This window comes from Chelonoidis abingdonii, chromosome 1 (genome assembly GCF_003597395.2).
Source record: "Chelonoidis abingdonii isolate Lonesome George chromosome 1, CheloAbing_2.0, whole genome shotgun sequence".
Classification (NCBI taxonomy): domain Eukaryota; kingdom Metazoa; phylum Chordata; order Testudines; family Testudinidae; genus Chelonoidis; species Chelonoidis abingdonii.
Window position 1 is genome coordinate 201,192,136 of NC_133769.1, and position 22,898 is coordinate 201,215,033.

General features: G+C 38.6%; 1 protein-coding gene across 13 annotated transcripts in view; it reads right to left on the reverse strand.

Annotated features, from left to right (window-relative positions):
* The window catches only part of SYNJ1 (synaptojanin 1), a 145,589-nt gene that overhangs the window by 61,367 nt on the left and 61,324 nt on the right, over nucleotides 1–22,898 (reverse strand). For 11 of the 13 annotated variants that reach the window (XM_075073445.1, XM_032794935.2, XM_032794933.2 and 8 more), the window contains exons 13-21: nucleotides 22,181–22,204; nucleotides 14,135–14,326; nucleotides 13,922–14,006; nucleotides 9,147–9,287; nucleotides 8,575–8,767; nucleotides 7,279–7,437; nucleotides 4,941–5,097; nucleotides 4,425–4,542; nucleotides 3,764–3,976 (exon numbers count right to left, since the gene is read on the reverse strand). In XM_075073445.1, coding sequence (XP_074929546.1) covers nucleotides 3,764–3,976; nucleotides 4,425–4,542; nucleotides 4,941–5,097; nucleotides 7,279–7,437; nucleotides 8,575–8,767; nucleotides 9,147–9,287; nucleotides 13,922–14,006; nucleotides 14,135–14,326; nucleotides 22,181–22,204 — 1,282 coding nt within the window. The remainder of the gene's footprint in view (nucleotides 1–3,763; nucleotides 3,977–4,424; nucleotides 4,543–4,940; nucleotides 5,098–7,278; nucleotides 7,438–8,574; nucleotides 8,768–9,146; nucleotides 9,288–13,921; nucleotides 14,007–14,134; nucleotides 14,327–22,180; nucleotides 22,205–22,898) is intronic. The other 2 variants (XM_032794934.2, XM_032794940.2) reach the window with 1 other exon arrangement.

Genomic DNA, 22,898 nt, shown 5'->3' on the forward strand with positions numbered 1-22,898 from the left:
CCCACCCCAGAGCCTGCACCCTTAGCTGAAGACCTCACCCCCTCTCACATCCCAATCCACTGTCTAGAGCCCCCTTCCTCAGTCTGGGCTCCTCATTTCTGGCCCCACTCCGGAGCCCGCACCCCAGCCCCCTGAGCCAGCCTGGTAAAAATGAGTGAGTGAGGGAGGGTGGGGAGAGTGAGTGATGGGGGGATGGAGTGAGCTGGGGGTGGGACCTTGGAGGAGGGGCAGGGTGTTCGGTTTTGTGAGTAGAAATGTGGCAACCCTAATGGGGACACCATCCCAGCCCTAGGACTCAGCTCACTCTGCTGAATCCTTTTAACATCCTTCTCCCACCTCACCCTACAAGGAGAACAGAGGTGCCAAAGCAGGTGCTGGCATTTGAAGGCCACAAGGTCTTCCCCTATCCTATGGGCACAAGGCCCATCAGCAAAATCCCAAAAGTAAAAAAAAAGTTGGAATGATCCCTTTTAGCCGTGAATTATACTGGAATCCAGCTGAAAAGCTGTGATGAACTGACATCCCTACCACATATTACTAAAACAATGTAACTGTGCTTCCACGACGATGCAAGGAAGGTGAATAAACTCACAAGGCCTCTGCCGATTTGACCCCAATGAGAAGAAAAAATTCCTTTCTGAACCCCAAAATGGGAAGACCCACAGCACTTGCAGAACACAGTTCCAAAAGTACAGTTACAGGGAGTGGAGGTGGGGCTGCTAAAACAGCAAGAAGAGGCTCCACATGGCTTAGGGCTAGGGTTTAAATTAACGAAAGTGAGAAGAGGTGTCACCTCTGCATTTTCCCATACCCCCCACCAACATATGTTCTCTTCCCTCCACCCTTCTATTGGGGTTTTCCCAATCACCACCATTCCCATCAAGTTTTCCACCTGTTGAGGCAGGTGGGTGGTAAGTAGGGCTGCTGATTCTGATAAGATCAAGCTGGGGGGGGGAGGGGGGAAGTGTACCTTTGTCACCTTGTACCTTCGGTAGTGCATTAGGTTACTATTGGTCAACCCTTATAACTAAGCCAGAAAATGTGTATAGGGTCTGGGGGTGGTGTGTGTGTGTACTATATTTAATATTAATTGGGGAATCTCCTCACCACATTTCAATATACTTTCTTCAATATTTCCATGTACCATTATTGTACGAGTGAGATTTACCCCCACCCTTTCCTAAGAACTAAGCAGAAGAAACAAACAATCCTGGCCTCACTGATGTTAAGGACAAAACTCACTGGAGCCAGAATTTTGCCCCAGACTCTCACTATATAAAGCCCTGATCCAGGTTTATCTGTGAAAGCAGAATCTTACACCTGGCTGCAGGGCGGACTGATTTAAATCAAAGCAATTTAAAATCACTTTTAATCATGATTTCAGTTAGCAAGCAGGAGACTGATTTAAATAAATTAGTTTTAATCATTCTTTGCATTGGTACTTTAAATCTTTCTTTAGGAAATTAACTATTGTCATTGGTTGGCAAATCACTAAAACAAGTTGTTTTGCAACTAAATATTGCCTTTACACTAAGTTTGGTATACATATATTAATTTAAGCAGTTGTATAGTTTAACAACTCGCATTCTTAATTTTTACTTTTTAATATTTTTAGAAAATGGTGAATTATGGATTTCTTTAATAGATTATTAATTTATTGATTTGTTATAAGCTGTTTGGATATAATTTAGAATTTAATTAAAAATTCACAAAAATGGCCTTTTAAAACTATTTTTTAACAAGTTAAATAAAATTGTCGTAAACGTGGTGGAAGAAAAAAATGTTCTGCATTTTTGCATTTAAAACTTAACTGATTTATTAAACAAAGGAATCTGTAGGTAGTGAATTGAACTGATTGCTTCTAGTCACCTTCAAGATTTTAATACTAATAGATCTCATTCTCATGCCTGTTTTTTATTCATAGATTGTAAAAAGAAAACAAGCTTTCCTGCTTTTTTCAACTCCCAATTTTCTCAATTTTCAGTGAACTAGACATTGAACTGTACTAGCTGAATAAACTGAAATGAAAACACTCTTTGTACTTGCAGAAGACGCTACTGGTGTCAAAAATAGATCTAAGCTCTTGGTTCCAGATGCTTATCCAGTGACTTCCACCAGTTCAGTGGCTTGACTTGCTTTAAAACTTGGGCAACAAACACATTCTGCTTAATAATATTTTAAATTAATTTAAATTATTTTAATAGATTATAGTAAATTGGTCTTAACATCGGTTTTCATAATTTCAGATTTATTTAATGGCTTATTTTGAAAAAGAAAAATGTATGTAAATAAAATATCTATTAATATTAAAACAGTCATGTATTTTTATCCACCCTGGGGTAGGCTGAAGAGTTTATTCTGAGATACGGGTTATACAGTAGATGCTGCTCTAGAACCATTTAAATTTTCTGGTATATGAAAGTGTGGGTGACAGGGTGGGTAGCAACCCTTCCCAGAGTTGAGATTAATAAAGTTGCAGCCTTTTGCTTAAAATCAATCTGTGTCTGTCCTCATTCACTGATGTATTCAGATCAATATATACATGGTAAGGCTACAAAAGGAAATGACCGTAAGACTAGGTTATGTGAGCTTCATGAATTTCCCTTTTCAGCTGTCTCCACTGATAAAGCATTACTACTAAGATAGACAGATTCTTTGGCTACTGATAAATTGGTTGCCACTAAAGATGCATCCAGGCTGCCAACAGATAACTGAGCAGGGAACATGACAAATCCACCCTCCACCAGTGAGTAGTGCATGGAAGTGAAAAAGAGGAAGCAAAACAGAAGACAAGAGAAGAGTCAGAAATAGGAACTCCTCTAGATCTTTTAAGTCTCACTTCCCTGCCAACAACCACGATTTTGGTTTCCCTCTTCACTTCAGGTTTGTGTCAAGATGCCACTTGAAGTCAAACCAACCCGTTTGAGTACTCATTACTTAACAAGATTAAAATTGCAAACTGACTTTTTTCTACTCTGTATCTTCTATTTCCCCTTATATTCAGTTTTGTAAGAATTGATGTTTTTATCATCTGATACTGTCCCAGAGACTACAGATGAACTTTGTTGCTTATCAGTTTTCACCACATTTGTCCCCAGTGTCAAATTAGTGACTTTTGCTAGATCCTATTTTAAAATTGGATCTTTTCACCCTTTGAACATTGAAGATGAATGGAACTGTTCTTAACATAATGCAATAAAATCACCACAAATCTGTATTCTTTTTTCCATGCCACTCAGCACAAGCTCTTTTGTCCTTTCTCAGGTCATTCTATGCACACCAATGTTCCCATCTATTTTCCCTTGGCTGCTGGGAAGTTTTCCTGCACAGAGCCTATCTAGGTGCATATTGAAATTCCACTCCCAAGTCATGATATGAGCCATCCTCCACTGGCCAGATACCAAATTAGTTTCCATGGGAAATGCAACTGGGAATTAGTTTCCAAAAGGTTACTATTTTGAAATTAAGCTTAAGGGAGCGGTAGAAATAGAACCCACCACCAATTTTTCGCTTTATAATTTTTTTCATCTTTTTTGGATGGAGAATGGAATAAGGCCCTTTATTTAAACTCTCCCCCGACAACACTGATTGCTTTCATCACTGGCCACAATTTAAACAGACTGAAAAAATGTCTAAATTCAATTCTAACAATGAAGTAAATAAGAACACAAATGTATCCTAAGAAAGTCAGTTCAGAAAGTTGATAAGAAAGTTGATAAATAATAAAGAGTATTGTTTAAATAGTAAATAGAAGTGTTCTAACCTTATAAGTATAACTTCACCATAGGCTGCAAACTTCTGAAGAAGTTCATCAATCAAGTTATCAAAATAGTTTTCTTCTGGTGAAGAGCTTTGGATGGAGACCATTACAGTACCATCAGGTGGTCCCTGCACAGCAATCACCTCCTTATAAATTTTCTGTCTCTCTTCTGCCTCAACTTCAAATATATCTATGTCAATCAATGCAACAACAGGCCTTAAAGAAATATACATACATATATATGAAAAGTTAGAAAACATCAGAGTGTCTGAGGAACACAATAATAAAGCAAAAGCATTACATTTTAGATCAGGGGTCAGCAACCTTTCAGAAGTGGTGTGCTGAGTCTTCATTTATTCACTCTAATTTAAAGATTCTGCATGCCAATAATACATTTTAACGTTTTTAGAAGGTCTCTTTCTATAAGTCTATAACATATAGCTAAACTATTGTTGTATGTAAAGTAAATAAGGTTTTTAAAATGTTTAAGAAGCTTCATTTAAAATTAAATTAAAATGCAGAGCCCCCCAGACTGGTGGCCAGGACCCGGGCAGCGTGAGTGCCACTGAAAATCAGCTTGCAAGTTGCCTTCAGCACGCGTGCCATAGGTTGCCTACCCCTGTTTTAGATGGTTAAAGAGCGAAACAGAAAGTAAAGTTTAAACCTATGATCAGATGTTTTCAGCTCTGCTCTTCCATAGTGCAACAAAGTACCAGGATTCCATGTGTAAAGGATATTACTCTCATCCTGAAAACTAGCATTCAGAAGATCCAGGTCTTCAGCTATATTAAACATAAAAGAAAACAAAAAAAACCAAGAGTGACTGCATAGACAGGCTGAAAAAAAATAAAAATCTAAATATTAAACCAAAACTGAAAACAGGATGGGGAAAATTGTAGGCTCTTTTACTTTACACAAATGCCAGTAACTGATCCTGAACACTGGCTACTGCCATGCAACATTACAACACTGCACACAAAAAACAAAGGCAGCATACAAAGAAGAACAAGGGCTATATATATGTTCTTGTTGAAATGATCTAACAAAATGAGCAATTACTTTTTTTCTGGTATGAATTCAGTAATAATCCTGAAACATTTTAGGAATTATGAATACTGCCAGAAAGCTACTACAAGTAATTTAAATTGATACTGAATTAAACTTATGTAAACTCTCAAACCTGATCGGTCAAATGGCCATTTTCTTCTTCTCCAAAGAATACGATCTGTCCATGCTGGCGTGCGACATTTTTCACTGGTGTCATAGTCATCAGAAAACAAGTCATATTTGTATGTAGGTGCAAAAGTTATCTTTCCCTCTAAAAATCCCCTAAAGATCTGCATGAACAAAAACATTTTGAGTTATACTAAAAGACAAAGATAGGAAATCATTATGGAAAACTTCCTGAAACTAATAAAAAATTCTGTCTTCCTTCAGTGGTAGGAAAAGACTGAGCCCAAGCACATCTCTCAGAAGAATGTGACTCCATCTTCATATTCTAACTTTTGATTACATCCTCCATCAGCCATCATCTAAGAACTTGTCTACATGGCACAGCAAAGCATACCAGAAGGGTGTGATTCATAAAGCCACTAATGTGCTGTGCTCTGACCATGTAGACTCTGCTGGCACTGTCTAAAAAGGTATGTAGTTCACATTAATGTAGTCCTGTATGAAACAGAACTACCTCAGTGTGAACTAGGTACCTTTTAGAGTGTGCCAGCACGGTTGATATGGGATAATTAGAACATAACATGCTAGCGCATTCTACAAATCACATCCTTGTGGTGCACTTTGCCAGCGCTGTGTGAACACATACTAGGACTAGATACTCAGCTACATAGCTTGGTCTATCCAACCCTAACAACATCTATATTTCTAAGCAGAAATGTTTACACCAGAGGTGCTTGCCTGGACAGAAGATGCTTCCCATCAATGTCTCCCAACAAGTTACTAAAAACAAAAAGTGTCTTAAGGGAAGAGACACGGAAGAGCAGAAGTATAGTAGGTGCAAAAGATGATAATACTGTTGTATTATTATTGATCAATGCACAAAAATATGAGAAAAGGAAAATTCTGAGAATTCTGTGAAATCTGTCAAGAGTGCCTATAGAATTTAGGAGTATAGGTCCTATTAGATATCACTAAATCCCTTAGGCACTTTTGAAATTCTCCCCAATTAACAAGTAAGACCAATTAGTCTGCTTCCCTAAAAGGCAGAGCAGCTCTCACTGGTGAAATGTTTGCTACATAAGCAAGAACTCTGAGTCAACTGCTACTCTGAACTTGGTTTTGCTTTTGGCAGTCTCAATAAAATTAAAGAAATCCTGAGGTATGAATCTAACTTTGATCCCCTAGCCAAAGGCTGACCTCATAAATACAGTATTTGCCTGCTTTTCTTGTTTTGAAGGGACACAATCAGGGCCACCGAGTGCGGGTTCAGGCCCCGGTGAAAAAAAATTTTCAGCCCCCCCAGCAAGTGCAGACAGGCTAAACAGGGCTGACGAAGCCAGGGAAGCCAGGCACCAGGCCCCCTACTGGACTGCCGGGCCCCAGTAATTTGTACTGGCTTCCCCCTGTCGGCCCTGGACACAATCAACTTGAAATCTAGTTAATTAAAAAAACAACAACCTAATTAAAAATAGTTTCTGCTATTTTGCTCACCTCTGAATTTCCCTGACAATTTTTGTTTTTATAATATTTCTTTATAAAATGTTTGTCTATCCACTGTTGCTGTGTGAAAGACCTACACACATCAGGGAAAGCTAACTCTGGTAAAGGAGACACTACCTATAAAGTGTTGCCAAGTGCACAAAATAAACTAAAAAATAGAAAAAATATTTGTCTCTAATGTTTCAGCTAAAGTATGTGTTGATACTTTAACAACTGGGATAAAACACTTTCATACAGGGATATGATTTTTACATTGCCAGTGTCCCTTTAACTATGGCATGCTAAAAAAAGTTGATGTCAGAAGCCTTGCTACAATAAACCCCCTAAAATCTTTTTGTTCCTAAATAAAGCCATAATTTGTTTGAAGCTGCTATCAGTTGTCTATTTGCTCACTACTAAGTAGGTGAGAGCAAATATATTCATTCTATTAACATAATTTGAATGCAACAAGTGATGTTACCAAAAAAAGACCAAAAAAAATAAATCCAGTGCTGTGACAACTGCATTTGATAACCTTTACTGTTTTCTCTTTAATATGCTCCGAACGCTATTCACAGGATGACAATGCAATTTCTTTTTAAGGGACATCAAAAAATCTCATTCTCAAAGCTAGTCACTGTAGTTGCACTACTAACAATTTCTTCAGAGCAACTGATACAAGCATCCTACTGACTGTTTTTCCACTCCACCCTATTCCAGACTGGTGATTAGACAAAAGTGACAAGCTAACAATGCAATGCAGAAACAATCTTCCACAAGCACCCCCCTCGTGAAGTGGCTTTAGTAAGAGTTCCAGTATGAAAAATAAAGGTCTCTTAAATGCAAGATTTTCTAAAGAGAGTTACCTGTCCAGCATTTTTCTGGTTGACAAGTTGATCTCCTGCAATAAGGGAATCCCAATTCTGCTGGCGAATTAACTCCTTCACTTCCTCATTAGGAAGATCTATGCGATAATTAAAATCACCGCACCAAAATATATAGTCATGGGAAAAGAGGAGCCTCCCCTGAAAAATAAATACACATACTGAAATTAAAAACAACCTTGTGACAGAAATCTACATCTAGATGCATAAGTTATACTTTATGAGCCTTTTCAATCTTAAAAATCAATGTAATTTCTATCTGCATACGTGTTTTCTGGTGGGATGGTGAAATACATATTTGTGGATACAGATCATCTAGATGGAGCCATATAATAACCAAAGCCTCAAGGGCAGTACATTAATGAGAGAAAAACATATTTCATGAAATTACAGTCTCATTTATGCAAGAGTTACGTGAACTGGATTTTGACCGATTTTATCATTCTGTTCTAGTTTCAAAAGGTGCTGTAATGAGAAACCTGAATTCTGCCTCACAAAAGGGTTTTTAAGAAGAACAAAGAGCCACTTCCCTGGGATCATTTGGCATGCTAAGATGATATGCTGAGAGAAAAGCAGCTTTGCTGTTCAGGTTAGATTGCAGACACTTTAGCTATGAAAGATCTTTAGGTGTTAAACAACATTTTGTAACAAAGCCAGGGGCCTATCTAGCAAATAATTAACTAGGTGAATCTCTTTTGTACCTCTTTTTGGAGTTTGATTTTCCCACTCTCTCTATATAATTTGCCAATCTAGTCTGCTTTCAATTTAATAGTCTGATTTAGGTCTTGTATTGTATTGTCTCCACTGACAATTTCCATGTTTGAACATCTTACAGAGAAAATGAAGTATGACCATCTCATATGGCTGAAATATGAGAAAGCTGAAGGGGAACAAACTCTCTTCAAACAATGCCACAGAAAACTAGCGAAGGCTAATTTGGGCATGATACTAATACTAAAGGTAGTAGGCACAGTTATAAATCTAAACTAAAAGTAGTGATCACAGCTTGGATATTTTTTTTAACAGCTTAGAATTCAACAAAACATTTTTCAGTTTGTTCAAATCTCCAAATATTTACTTTATGTTTAAAATTTCTGTAGGATGCAAGGCAGAGTATACCATGTTGAAGTTTTAGGAGTAATGCTCGATTAACAGATTATCTTTGTTGGACTCATTTTAAAAATTAAAAGTATCACACACTCAGCAGCTGCCCTAATGGCCTTAAGGATTTAATTTTTCTTTTATTATGGAATCTGAACAGCATTCATTGTTGCTTACCATTGGGAAACTGAGTTTTCGGGCTATTTCTATGTAGTCTTCGTTTCTCTCTTTGACTTGTGATTGCCCTGCAGCAAAGTGACTACAGACAAAGCAAAGACTGGACGTATGAAACAACATTCGAATTGCTACTGCACCTTTATTACCAGTAGCTCCTCCCATACCAGTCTTTACAGTATCAACAGCAACATCCCTAAAAAATAATAACGGTCACTGAATGTAACTGGGAGAAGTACAAAATAATGACAGGGTGTTGGATGTTTACATCATTTCACCATCAGTAATATGATTATCACATTGCAATACAATGTTTTAAAGACATCAAGTGTTTCTGAGCAGATAAGGCATGGATATATGGATGCTTTCCAAGTCTTGCAGGAAGGTACAAGATTTCCAAATTTAAGATTACAGAATTTAAGCAACTACTTTTAACAGGAAATACAACAGCTTTTCTTAAGTGCTGGTGTCAAGCCACACACACACTTTGCAAACCACTTGTGTTGGGTTTTATTTTGCAGCATAAAGTAGTCTGGCAAGCATACCAATTTTAGTACAGCTGTCTGTTCACTGACCTGATAAAAGGAGCATGCTGCGGTCTGATGAATACAAAGAGACAGACGCCCACCAATTGCTCAGAAGCCAGCAGCACATATTTGCAATCTCTTGAGATGGTCTTTTGCAGTTCAGCAGCCCACAGTTTCTGATTGGTTGTGCTACCAGTGTGATACAGCAGTTAAAAAAAAAAAAAAAGAAAATAAAAGAAAGACAGTGTGTTGCATTTAAATATATATATTTTCAAGGATATTGTATAAAACAATGAAGTAGACAAAAGTGAGATTATCAATGATCTTGAAGGGCAGGACAAGAAATTTAAGTTGATGTGAGAAATAATGAAGGTATTTGAAGACTGATCAGACATTGTTAGAGTGGTGAACAAAGTGGATGACATTTGCAGCTACATTTTGTACAGAATGAGGGGGAGGCAAAGTGCAAGTCCAGTAGGCCAAAGGAGGTTGCAGTTGTCAGCATGAAAAATAAGCATGGCCTGAACAAGGGCTTTCATAGTGGGAACGGAGTGGAATCAACAGATTTTACAGAAGAAAAAAAAGTAAGCAAGGTCTAGTGCCTGCCTCCATGGTGGGGGCCAGTCTTATTAATTTGGGGAAGGGATAACAGCAGTCAGCATCACAATACGAAAATTCAACATTCATATGTTCATTCAGATTTCTCCAGTCTGAAGTATTAGAAGACCTCCCTCCCCTCACTTCTTTTTTTTAAGGAAGAGATAAAATTATCAAAATAAAATCCCTTTCCCCAAGGCAATACTGAAGGATCTCTTTTATTACTCCAGATTTGATGAGTGAAGCAACATCATCTCCATCTCTTTGAAACCGATCCCTGAAAAAGGAAGGGAGAAAGGAGGTCGCTTGATGTGGAACTGAATCATGTAGTCTCTTCGCTGGTCTTGCCACAGGAAGAGTCTGAAACATGAAACTGTTTGGGAGGAGCTTTCGGACAGCCTTTTTAATGAGATGGAAACTGTGTAAGTGGAAGCTGCCTTTGGGTGAAGGAAGTTGATCTTTCATTGAAATAGCTAGGAGAAGCCCTAGGATTGGACAGTTGATTTAGTCTCACTAAAGTTCCTCTTTAGCAGGAAGACTACTGAGATGTTAGAATCACAACTTTTGAAGGGCAGGTCTGTTCTGAACTTCTTGGGAGAGGCCAGAGGCTCTAGGGTCAAAGTGTAACAGTCATTGTCACTGATCACTCTTGTACAGTAATTCCTCGCTTAACATTGTAGTTTATGTTCCTGAAAAATGCGACTTTAAGCAAAACAATGTTAAGTGAATCCAATTTCCCCATAAGAATCAATGTAAGGGATGGGGGGGAGGTTCCAGGGAAATTTTTTTCACCAGACAAAAGACTATCTACACACACACACACACTATAAGTTCTAAACAAACAATTTAATACTGTACACAACAATAATGATTGTGAAGCTTGGTTGTGGTGGTGAAGTCAGACGGTGGGATATTTCCCAAGGAATGCCTTACTGCTAAATGATGAACCAGTGCTTGGCTGAGCCCTCAAGGGTTAACACATTGTTACTGTAGCCTCACACCCTACAAGGCAGCACAGATGGAGGGAGAGGAGACAGCATGGCAGACACAGAGAGAGAGAGAGAGAGAGAGAGAGACAGACAGACAGACATTGCTCCTTTGAGTATGCTGACCCCACTCTACGTACATTGCCTTTTTACGTAGATCAGCAAGTTGAGACAGCAGTTGCTGTCAGCAAGCTCCCTGTGTCCTGAGACCTGTCCTGTCCCCCCCTAGTCTATAGAGACAGGGTGATCAGGGGGCAGGAGATACAGGGGGCAGGAGATACCCTGACATTAGCCCTCCTCTTCCCACCCCTCCACCCCCGCTCAGCAAGCAGGAGTCTCCGAAGCAGCTCCAAGGCAGAGGGCAGGAGCAGTACATGGCAGTGGGGGGAGGGACAGCTGAACTCCTGGCAACTGATAGCCTGCTGGGCAGCTGCCGTACAGAGAACTTAGGGGGAAGGGAGCTGATGGTGGGCTGGTTCCAAGCCCCCACCAGCTATTCCAACGGGCTGCTCTTTCTGCAAGCAGTGGACAAAGTAGGCAGCTGCCAAACAACACTGTAAGGGAGCATTGCACATCTTTAAACGAGCATGTTCTTTAATTGATCAGCAGCATAACAACGAAACATCGTTAACCGGGACAACGGAGTTACTGTATCAAATACACCTCACATTGCCTAAACAGAATGATAAGGCACATTCTGGACCTGCATAATGATGTTACCCTCTTTTTATTTGTCAGCAACCAAATGGTCCAAGAAAGGATCAAACAAATCCCAGACACAGAAATTGTACTGGGTAATCACTGACCAACAATTTGCAACAGTTGAGTACAGAGCACCAATTCTGAACTCAGCTACACCAGTGAAAATGTGTGGTTACTCCATTTACTTCAGTTTAACTGCTTTCCCCCTCGAGGCAATGACTGGAAAGCTTTTTCTTTATGCAACCAAAAACCTTGGCTCTCATTCCAGATGTAACAAAACCAATGCTGTAGTAGCCAACTGAACAGAAATAGAGATTATAATGCTTCTAGATGAGATCATGCAGAATCCTCTTTTAAAGCCATGTCCATTGAGGAGGGCACAATCAATAACTCTTGCATGGTATCTTACATCAGATACCCTAGTCACACGCTCCCCATCCCCAAACTGTCTCAGTTCCTCCTCCTGAACCACAAGCAGTGATGACTTGTAGAACTCCAAGCTAGAGGTGAAGATGGGCAGGAAATGTGAATGCACAGAGGTAGCTCTCAAAGAGCAGCAGTTACTGGTAACTGGTAAATAACTTTTTTTTTAAAACTTCTAGGCTGCGCGCTCTCTCATGAACAGTGGGCAAGGAGTTCTTAGTGAAATATGGACTGTAGCACCATCATCCCAAAATGGGCACTGGAGCATGATATCAATTCTGTGGAATAATACATGTTAAACTCCAAGCTGCTGCCCTACCAACCTCCAATGTTGGAAGATGTCTAAAAAAGCCCTGGAGGCAGCAGTGGCCATATGCAGTGGACCTTTAATCCTGCAGGCACTGGCACTCTAGTTATATCGTAAAAGAGCTTATGTGCTTCCTAATTCACTAAAATATTTTCTGGATTGATGTAAATTCACCCTAGCATTTTTCCTCATTTGCTGAAAGTAACCTCTGACTTTCCAAAGGATTTTGTGTTCTCAGGATAAAAGCTGTGAATGGAGTCTAAGGAAGAACACAGGATGGGAAGGACTTTGATAAAGGTGAAGGGTAGATACCACTTCATCTTTGTAGACTACTACATACAGTAGACCGGCCATCAGAGGTCTCAACTCACTAACTCTCCTTGCTGAGGTAATGGCAACAAATGAAAACTGTCTTTAAGGAAAGTTGTTCTTGGAAGGCTCCATCGCCTCGTTAGTAGATTCTAGTCCCAGGAAGTGGAAGATTCCTTTGTAGGAGGAAAAGCAACTAACAAGTTCCTTTAAGAATCTGACAGCTGTAAGGTGAGAAACTCAATCTTCCTTTTAACATGCTGGTGGCATGCAGATATAGCTGTTTGATGGACTTTCAAAGAACAGGCAGAGGGAGTCCTTCAAACTTTATCTGCTTCACCTAATCTAGAATCACAGGTGGAAAAAGGAAGACAATCCTCAGAGAATACCGTCCCTGGACTCCCACCAGTTCAACTGCAACAAAAACTTGCATCAAGACAGTGAGCCTCCTTTCCAGCCTGTCTCCATTTGGGGCATGGAACTGAGTTACCCAATGCTGAAGAAGTCTCACATGCAGATGGTGATAGAAATGACACGTGTCAATGCCACAAGCTCCAGGAGTCTCTGAAAGAAGCAAGTGGTCTGCTTTGGAAACCTTTTTAGAATGACACGGGCCTGCTGGATGCAGAGGAATCCATTTCCAGAAGGAATGCTCTGGCTTGTGATATGGCCAGGATTGCACCAAGGAACATTATCCTCAGAGTGAGTCAAAGGAATTTCTTCCAGTTCACTGGAAGACCTAGAGAAGAGAACGGGCTGTTGTCGAGGGTGGTGATGGCTGCTTCAAATCCCAGTTCTGACTTTACTCATCAACCTATCATGCAATAGAGTGTGACTTGCCCAGGCATCCAAGGCAGTGAACATGTGCAGCTGATTCTGAGATCAAAGGAAAACTATATACAAGAAATAAAACAGCTAAACGCAAACTAGGAATAGCCCAGGACACGACCAAGAGTCCCTTCTGCTCTCTGCCGTGGTGAAGAAACAGCCAGGCTGGAGGAATGTGCTTTCTTATATAAAATAGGGCATCTGACATACGTCCTGCCTAGTGTCCTTGCACCCTCTCTGACAGTACTTCGAAAGAGGGTTCACATTAGGAGCTGCTGTCCCAGAAGTGGGAAATGTACAAAGACTCTGAAAGAAGAATAATTTTTCTGGGATAAAACTGCCTCAACAGCACTACAGGAAGAAACAAAGTCTTAGGGCCGGTGAGGGTACAATTCTAGATATGTACTTGTATTGACTATTTGGATCTGGGAGAGCATATTGGATTTGGCCCTAGTGGTCAATGCTTTCCATTTTTTTTTCCATTTTTTTTCTGGGGAAAAGTACATGTCTTTTGGAAGATTGTCACTGTACCAGTTACCTCTGCCAAAGTTATTTAAATTAATCACGTGTTATAAAATGCTGTAATTTTCCTAAAATGTAATATTTACTAAACCTTGAAACTTTATACTTGTACCAGATGAACAGTATTTGTATATAATGATACCACTTACCTTGCATTCACAATGTTTCCTGCATTTAACTCAACCATTTCTTCAAATCCAATGGCAAATATGTCAATAGGTTTGCTTCTTTGATCTGCATTTAAGTATAAAAAAATGCTATTTGTTTCTTCACAATTATCTTTATAATTAAGACCTTGTATTCCAATTTTTATTTCTAATGATCAAAAGGTTTCAAGCAAATCAAGAGAATATATATCCTACCTTGGAATTCATGGATACCAGCTAACTTTGGTGCATCTAAAAGCCAGTCAGTGAGTGTTTGATTTTTAAATGCAATGCTTCGAAATTGCTTCCCACCATTGACATTCCATGTTCCAACACATACTCGAATTTTTTTTGGCTTTGAATACTTATAAAAATTTTCACACATACCCTTTAGAGTTTTTACAGATGCTGTTAAAAAAAAAAATTTGTTGGCATAAGACTACTTTCAAAAAATTCAACAGAACAAGATCCTAGAAGACACATTTCTCTTCTTAAACAAAATGCAACTAATCCATGCACATGCATGCAGAACATTATCAGCTTTGAAAGCAAACTGCAGTGTACTGAAAAAGAGTGATGTACTTCACAATGGAAAATGAGAATGCTTCTTGTCCGGGCAGGATGCCAACAAAGCAAAACTGGAGTAATTTGTAACGTTTTAAGAGTTAAATTCTTAACTTTTCTAAGAAAGAAAATACATTAAGATAGATATTTCTAAAACTGTTTAGAAAAATCACTGTTGCACTGTCTCTAATCTGAATGATTTGTCTCAGTGGAAAATAACGTTTTTAATGATCCAACATGAAGTCCTCTCTGATTATGTTGATTAATAAATCAAATTCAGTTCCTGTTTAAATGCACACAAAAGACAACTTTCAGATTTGTTAATTTGTATCACTGAAAAACTACCCTGATTAAATGTGGAGAGTTTAAATAAATAAATCTACACAAATAATTTATCTTACTTATAATTTTAATAGATTTATTTTGGTCAGACACTTATAAATAAATCATACACCGTAATAGAAATTTACTAATCTGATTTTCTGTGTGTGAGAAATGGGAGATGAATTCCCAAAGTCCAACTCTGTATCAGCCGAAAAAGACTCACTAATGGTTAGGGCACTAGCCTAGGACTTGGAGAAACTGGGATCTTCACGCTGTCTGGACTCTGAGGGGCAAAGATTCCTAAAGATAAATCAAGAGACCCCCCCATAGCGTTTGGCACGGGTCAACCGTAAAGGACATATAAAACTGATTACTACAGAAGCTCATATTATCTTTTAAAATCTAAGACTAGCATATTTGTGTGTATGTTTCCTGTTTTAACCTTGCAAATAAAACTTATTTCTTTTCCTAGTTAATAAACCTTTACTTAATTTATAACAGGACTGGCTACAGACATTGTCTTTGGGAACAGATCTGAGAACAAAAACCTGGGGTAAGCAACTGGTCCTTTGCGACTGGGAGTAACTACAACACTACTATGATTTTTGGTGTAAAGTGACCATCTATAACAGCCCAGCTTGCCTAGGTGGCAAGATATACTCAAATGCCCATGGGGACTGTCTGTGACTTCTTGGTAAGACTGTTTAGGGGTTCATACTTGTTACTAGGTTGGAGGAAATCTAATTATAGAACAGCAGAGCCAGTTTGGGGTGTCTACTCTATTTTTTGACAGTCTCCCTGAGGTTGGCACTCATGGTCGTGAGCCACTCCTGACAGCGTGACAGTGAGATGCTCTGATACCATGGTATTGGGGGACAGTTTCTTACATACACTTTTAGAGTGAACAATACCTCTCCCTAATTAGATTAAAGAGCCAAATATTTTTATATTAACGTTGCAGTTTTCCTTTAACCACAGTGAGGAAAAAATGCAATAGCTTAACAGCAAGTCTTATGTGCATTATGCTTTACCAACTAATAGTTATTTTACATATTTGTAACACCATTATCCTGGTGCACGTGTGCTATCAAAATTACAAAAAGCAAAACAGCCTGATTGTATTTTTCCCTTAGCCTTGTACTCCACTGAGAAACAGTGGGCAACCGATCACGATATATTTAGAGATCGGACTGGGTCAGCTCATGGCAGTTTGGCGAGCTAGTATTTTTTTTTTTGTTAGTTAGTTTTGTTTTACTTTTTAAGCTACTATCTTTGTTCCCGAATCTCAGCTTTCAAATTGAGAGAGAAAAAATAGCCCTCAGTAAATTTCTAGCTCTCACAGTTTGGAAGAAAAATCTTTAAAAGGTCAACGGAGTGTAAACCAATATAGTTTATCGCACTGAAATATTTCACTGCTGATTAAAACATTAAGAAAGGAGAGGGATGATCACCATTTTGTGCCCAATGTACTTAATGACATCTCCTCTGGGTACCACAAATGGGTGGTACTTGGGAGAATACCACAGATTTCCTTCCCACTGGGGGCCAACATACCAGAGGGAGGAATGGAGCCTGAGGTATCTGAGCTCACATAAGGGGAGCCAAACAGAGACTAGTGGAACATCCACACCCCATCAAGGGAAAGCCAAGTCAAGGAGCCCAACAGATGCCAGAGAAGTATCCAAATCCCACTGAAGGGAAGCCACGCAAAGCATGTGAGACTCTCTGAAGGTAAACCAAGCCCAAGAAGCTTAGCAGAGCCAATGAGAGCATCCAAACCCCAAAGAAGAGGAGACAAAAACAAAAAGGAACCCATCAATGTATGCACGGTCATATTCTGAACATCTGCACAACCTACTGCAAGTGGCAACAAGTGGCCATATTTTGGAAAAGTACCACAATTCTCTCTCATCTATTCAACTCAAATTTGCATCCTTATTTACAGTGGCTATTTTAGATTTTTTAAAAAAGCAGTGCTCTGATACCACATAGGTTTGTAAAAGTGTCACAAAATTAAATATTTGATCACTTAGCCCTTGATTTTACAAGGGGCCCCTTTTGGCATATCTTCTTACAGGACTGGGGTTTAATTTTTCAGGAAATTGCTAGCAGCATGTTTAATACAGGCATAAAATCAACAATGTTTTAAACCAGAAAGATTTCTAAACTACATGACTGTTGTCCTAAATTGAAATATATGAAAAGGAAAAATAAAAAATTTGAGATTGTGCCTCATTCCCAAAAAAATTAATGAACCCATTTTCTTTCATAGTTCCCTATCAACATTATCTCCTTTCATTTTTTCCCCTTTCAATAAAAATGTCTTATTTCATCACTCCAAAAACCCAGTAGCTACCTTTCAAATTATATCTCAGAACAGAAAAAGTAATTTAACTGCAGTGTACGCTCTGCAGTGTACGTTTAAACACAATTTTTTTAAAAAAAAATTTTAAGATATACTTCCAATATCTTGCTACACAGTAAAATTACTATGCATGTTTATTTTCAATATGCATGTTTAAGAGGTTATATATACTTATATACAAGGCTAGTGAACGGTTAAGTCAATAGTTTAAAGAGTAATTGACATTTATGTCACCCCCAATGAATTAGGGAAGTCAGACTGCTGTTGTTCAAGTGGGTGAGATTACAAATGCAATCACCAACATTTAATGTAATAAAAATATTTAAAATGCTTTTAAAACTGCAAAATGATAGCCTATCCATTAATTTGAATAATACATTACCAATGACTCTTTAGACTTCATATTTTAAAAGGTCAGTAAAAAAAAAAAAAAAAAAGAGTCTTAGTGGTCTCATTTAGACATACTAAACAAAAAGTTAAGTGGCTGCAATGAACACTAATAAAAAACCTCCCAAAGCTAATAGGAAGTCCGGGGGTGGGGCACAGGGGGGAAACCTACATGTTTAAAGCTTCAATTGTAGTCTATTTACATGCTTAACTATAAGTTACCAGCAAAAAGCTTTTAACATTTAAGTACTGTTTAAATAATTTACTCTATAGAGCAAAAAATTCTTGATTAAGTTCTCTTAATCAAGGGTTATCCTGGATTCCTTCCAAAAATCCTATCCCTGTAATCCTCATTATTTTAAAGCCTCAGGCAACAGCCACCATCCTCTAGGCAAAGTGTTCAATAGGATGTCTTGCAGAATCTGTCAAGAGATCTATGTGAATAACAAATGTTTTTGGTTTGCTGGCAATTACGAACAATAAAAAAATAAATTTTTGGTCAAACTAAACTTTCACTTGGACAAAACCGAAAAACCATTTTAAAACTGACTTTAAAAAAGTCCCAATAGTAAAAACGTTTTGTGTTTACTTTTTGTAAATAAAATGTTTCAGTTTTTTTTATTCAAAATGACTTTTTTATTAGCTAAAATAAAATGAAAGGCTTTTTTGAAATTCTCCTCACTCCCCCAACCAAAACAATTTGACAAAACGAACTGGAACCTTCAAAATGTTTTGGTATCACCCAAATCTACATTTTTTACATGTTTGATAAAAAAAATTTGCCCAGCTCTACCTATCAATGCTCCCCAGGTGGCCAAAGGGTCTTTGCTGAATAATACTAAGGACTCTCCCACTGGTTAAGTCTACAGTCTCTCCTCACCCACGGACTAAGAGCATGTGGAGCTGGATACTCCACTGAAGCCACTGACTTCAACTGGTGTTGAATCAAGCCCTGTAAGATTAAGGCCCAGAAATTGTTATACAAAATAAATGTCCAAAAAAAGTTTAATACCTCTGTGGGTGAGTAATTTATTTTAAAGAAGAGTTTCTGGAAGAGCGAGATAGTGCACTGCACAAGAGGCAGATAGCAAGTGGTCTAAATTGGCTCATAATATATACAACAGATTAAGAATGACACAACTTTATTATATTTATATTGCTTGCACAACAGTAGAAAGTGGCTTTCAGATAAAAATGAGTATACTAGCAAATCATTCAAAACAACTACAACCTAAGGATTTAAAGAAAAATTGAAAAATCCAACCTTTTTATTCCCTGCACCTACCCAATCAAATATACTATTATTGTGTCTTACTTTCATAATCCACAAGGACATTTTTTAAATATTATGATCTGTTAATTTATAGGCAAACTACCACACTCATGAGTCAAGGTACTTTGGTGATTTAAATGATAAGACATGGGCTTGATTATGTAGTTCTCTCTCAGGCCAAGTCAGTGGGAGTTTTGACAATATAACAGCTGCAAGTATGAGATCTTTATTCAGTACTTTACATATAGTAGCATTTTGCATTACTAACCATTAATTCTTGCATTTCCTAAATGTTGAGTGCTTGATTTTGTAACCTTAACATTCTTTTAATGTAGATTTTTAAAATTTAATTTCTGAGTTCTTAAAAAAAGGGAAACAAATTCATGTGCAACTGTAATGACCCCTGCCATGCATTATCAGTGCAAATGAGCTACAGGATGGAATAGCTCAGTGGTTTGAGCACTGGCCTCCCAAACCCAGGATTGTGAGTTCAATCCTTGAGTGGGCCAGGTAGGGATCTGTGGCAAAATCAGTACTTGGTCCTGCTAGTGAAGGTAGGGGGCTGGACTCAATGACCTTTCAGGGTCCCTTCTAACTCTATGAGATAGGTAGATCACCATATATTAGGAGTAGCTAGATTAGCTCTGGAACAGTAGTAGGCCGTTTTCTGTGTATCAATACTGACTGCTACTAAACATTAAGGGTATGTCTACACTGCAATAAAATACCTATAGCTGGCCAGTGTCAGGTGACTTGGGCACACGGGGTTCAGGCTGCAGGGCTACAAAATTGCAGAGTGGACAATTGGGCTTGGGCTAGAACCTTACCACCTTATAGTGTCCCAGAGCCCAGGCTCCAACCCAAGCCTGAACGTTTACACTGCAATTTTATAGCCCAAATCTCATGAGCTGGAGTCAGCTGACACGGGCCAGCCACAGGTGTTTTACTGAAGTACAGACTTCACCTGTTTACATATTCACAAGTAGCCTATTTCAGAGGCTGCATACCCAAGTGAATTCACAATATTTCTTCCATGCAGAAACAGTACTGTGGTAGAAATAAGTAAGCACTTTATATGATAATCGTACCAGTCAATAACATGTCTTGTACAACATACTAATATGACGACTGCATTTAGATAGTTAATGAACAAGATGACTGCACATACACTTCCACCTCCAGGGTCAGGTTCTTGAGGCTGGGAAGAGTTACAAGACCCACTGGAACCTTCAGTTCCCATAACATATTTTCTGCTTCTCTCTTATATTCTGCAAATGATTCACCGTGTAAAACTATGTAAGTCACGTAGGGCTCATCCACACAAGACTCAGTGTAAAGTCAGCTAGGGTATGAAGTTACATCGCACTAGCCTGCTGTGCATTACTGGCCACATGAACCCTAATATTCTGCACTAAAAGTTCCATAGGGTGCTTTGACCTATAGTTGCTTCATCAATAAGTCAAATTGCACCGGTGAAATTTTAGTGCATGATAGCAAGGTCCACATGGCAACAGGATCCACAGCAGGCTAGCGTGCTCTACATTTACCTCCCAGCTTTCTGTACACTAAGTCCCTGTATGGACATGCTGAATGTCTCTGTGCCTCTGATTTCCCATCAGTAAAACAAGAATCCTACTTGTCATAAACAGATAAGAAAAGTTAATAGCACAGAAGTACTTTATATCTCTGACTATAAAGGGTTAACAAGTTCAGTAGGCCTGGCTGTCATCTGACCAGAGGACCAATCAGGGGACAGGATACTTTCAAATCTTGAGGGAGGGAAGTTTCTGTGTGTGCTTGTTATTTTTGGGTGTTGTCACTCTGGGGGCTCAGAGCACCAACGGGCAACCAGGTTATCTCTCCAATCTCCCTGAACAGGTCTTATAGATTCCAAAATAGTGAATAGACTAGAGAAAGCGAGTTAGGCTTTCGTTTGTTTTCTTTTCTTTGCAAATGTGCATTTGCTGGAAGGATATCATTGTGTATTGGCTGACAAGAGTTCAATTTGTATTTTTGCATGAAAGGATTTAATTTGTACTGAATACTTAGGCTGGGAGGGTATCTCCCAGTGCCTATAGCCAATACAAACGCGCTTACCTAATCCATCTTAAAGTTACAAAGATAATTTACTCTTTTTCTCTCTTTAATTAAAAGTTTCTTGTTAAGAACTGATTGTTTTTTATATTCTGGTGTGAGACCCCAGGAACGGATCTGATTCACCAGGGAATTGGTGGGGAGAAAGGAGGGAAGGGGGAGAGAGGCTAATTTCTCTCTGTGTCAGGATTACTCTCTCTCTCTCAGGAAGAATCTGGGAGGGGGAAAGAGAAGGAGGAGGAAAGTGAATTGTCCTCTCTTTTTGTATTCAAGGAGTTTGAATCACATGACTTCCAGGGTACCAGGGAGGGGAAGCCGGGGAGAGGCAACGGTGGCGGAAAGGGTTACTTTCCTTGTGGTTAAGATCCAGAGGATCTGGGGTCTTGGGGTTCCCCGGGCAAGGTTTGGGGGACCAGAGTGTAATCAAGCACTGGAATTCCTGGTTGGTGGCAGCGCTACAGGTTCTAAGCTGATAATCAAGCTTAGAGGAATTCATGCTGGTACCCCATCTTTTGGACGCTAAGGTTCAGAGTGGGGAATTATACCATGACACTACTGTAGGGAGTTGAGAGACTTAATGTTTGTAAAATGTAATTAATGTTTGAAAATGTGTTGTGTTTTATCCTTCAGATAAAACACATCATATATCTAAGTACAATATATTATTTTTAAACAGTAGGGTTCTAAGCTTTAGTGTAATGTATAACTGAAAGTGGTGCCTGACATAGTGGAGAGACTGGGTAACCAATCAGATCTTTACCTATGACACATTCCGAACTTAAGTTAATTGTGTACAAGAACACAAAACCAGTAAGAATAGAAATTCTCTAAAATCAAGTTAGCCTAAGTTACAGTACTTAAAACTGTGACTGGTCTAAAGATATTGCTATTGTACATTACTCCTTATCCTAGTTGAAATACTGGTTTTGACTAAAAACAAAAAATTTCCTTCGCGACTTGAAAGAAACAGTCTCTGAAAAAATATTCATTAAATTTGTCATCACACTCCCAAACAAATTAAATATGTTTTATTTCCCCTCTCCCCATCAGCTTTCCCCATATCACACAACCACCCCCAACTTTGTGGTAGGTATAGAAGTGCAGAGTCCAAAAAATCTGAAGGCAGAGCAGACTTGGTCTCTTGCTTAAATTACGCAAACGGAGAATAAACGAATTCTTAAGCAGAAACCCAAAAGAAAGCTAGGGAAGAACAATAATTACTCAGATGTTTCTGGCTTAATTTACTATACTATACCTGATTGCAATGACTGCTCTGAAACTATGGATGCAGCAAGAAAAAAAACAAGAAGAAATTAGTAAACAATTATGCTTTAAAAACTGTAGTGCTATGAGAATATGTACTGAAATATAACTTTTGTTACATCATTTTTTGGCTTTTTCAGTTCAAGCATATCTTTGTGTGTGCTACAAAATCCTGACACTCGCATCTAGATGTTTAAAAAGCTCCAAGATGGTCCTAAACTAAGGTAACCCTATTGTTACTAGGCTACATGATTATGCAAAAAAATCCACATTTAATGAACAGGGACTCTTGTTCCTTGGGCTAATAGCACCTGTATGCAGTGAACAAACAGTTTGCATTCAGCAATGGGATTGAGAAGAAAAGAGCAGAGTCAATCCAGAACAACATTCAGTCAGTTTCAGAGTGACACAGAATTGCTCTATGAGACTCATCTGATACTCCTCAGCTGCACGGAAGATTGCAATGATACGGAGTCTTGTGTGTCAACCAGGGCGAAAACGAGGTGGCCGAGGGGTGAAGACTTGCAGGGCTTAAAGCAGTAAATAAACCATCCAGTTATAACTTTAATTTTCCCCTAATGACTGCACTATTTTAATTGTTCAATGAAATGCCTTAGAAAACTGACATTGCGATAAATACTAGTATTCTGAAATAAAACTGACTGTAAAAAGAGGTGTTTTCCAAACTCTTTAACAAAATTTATTGGGAA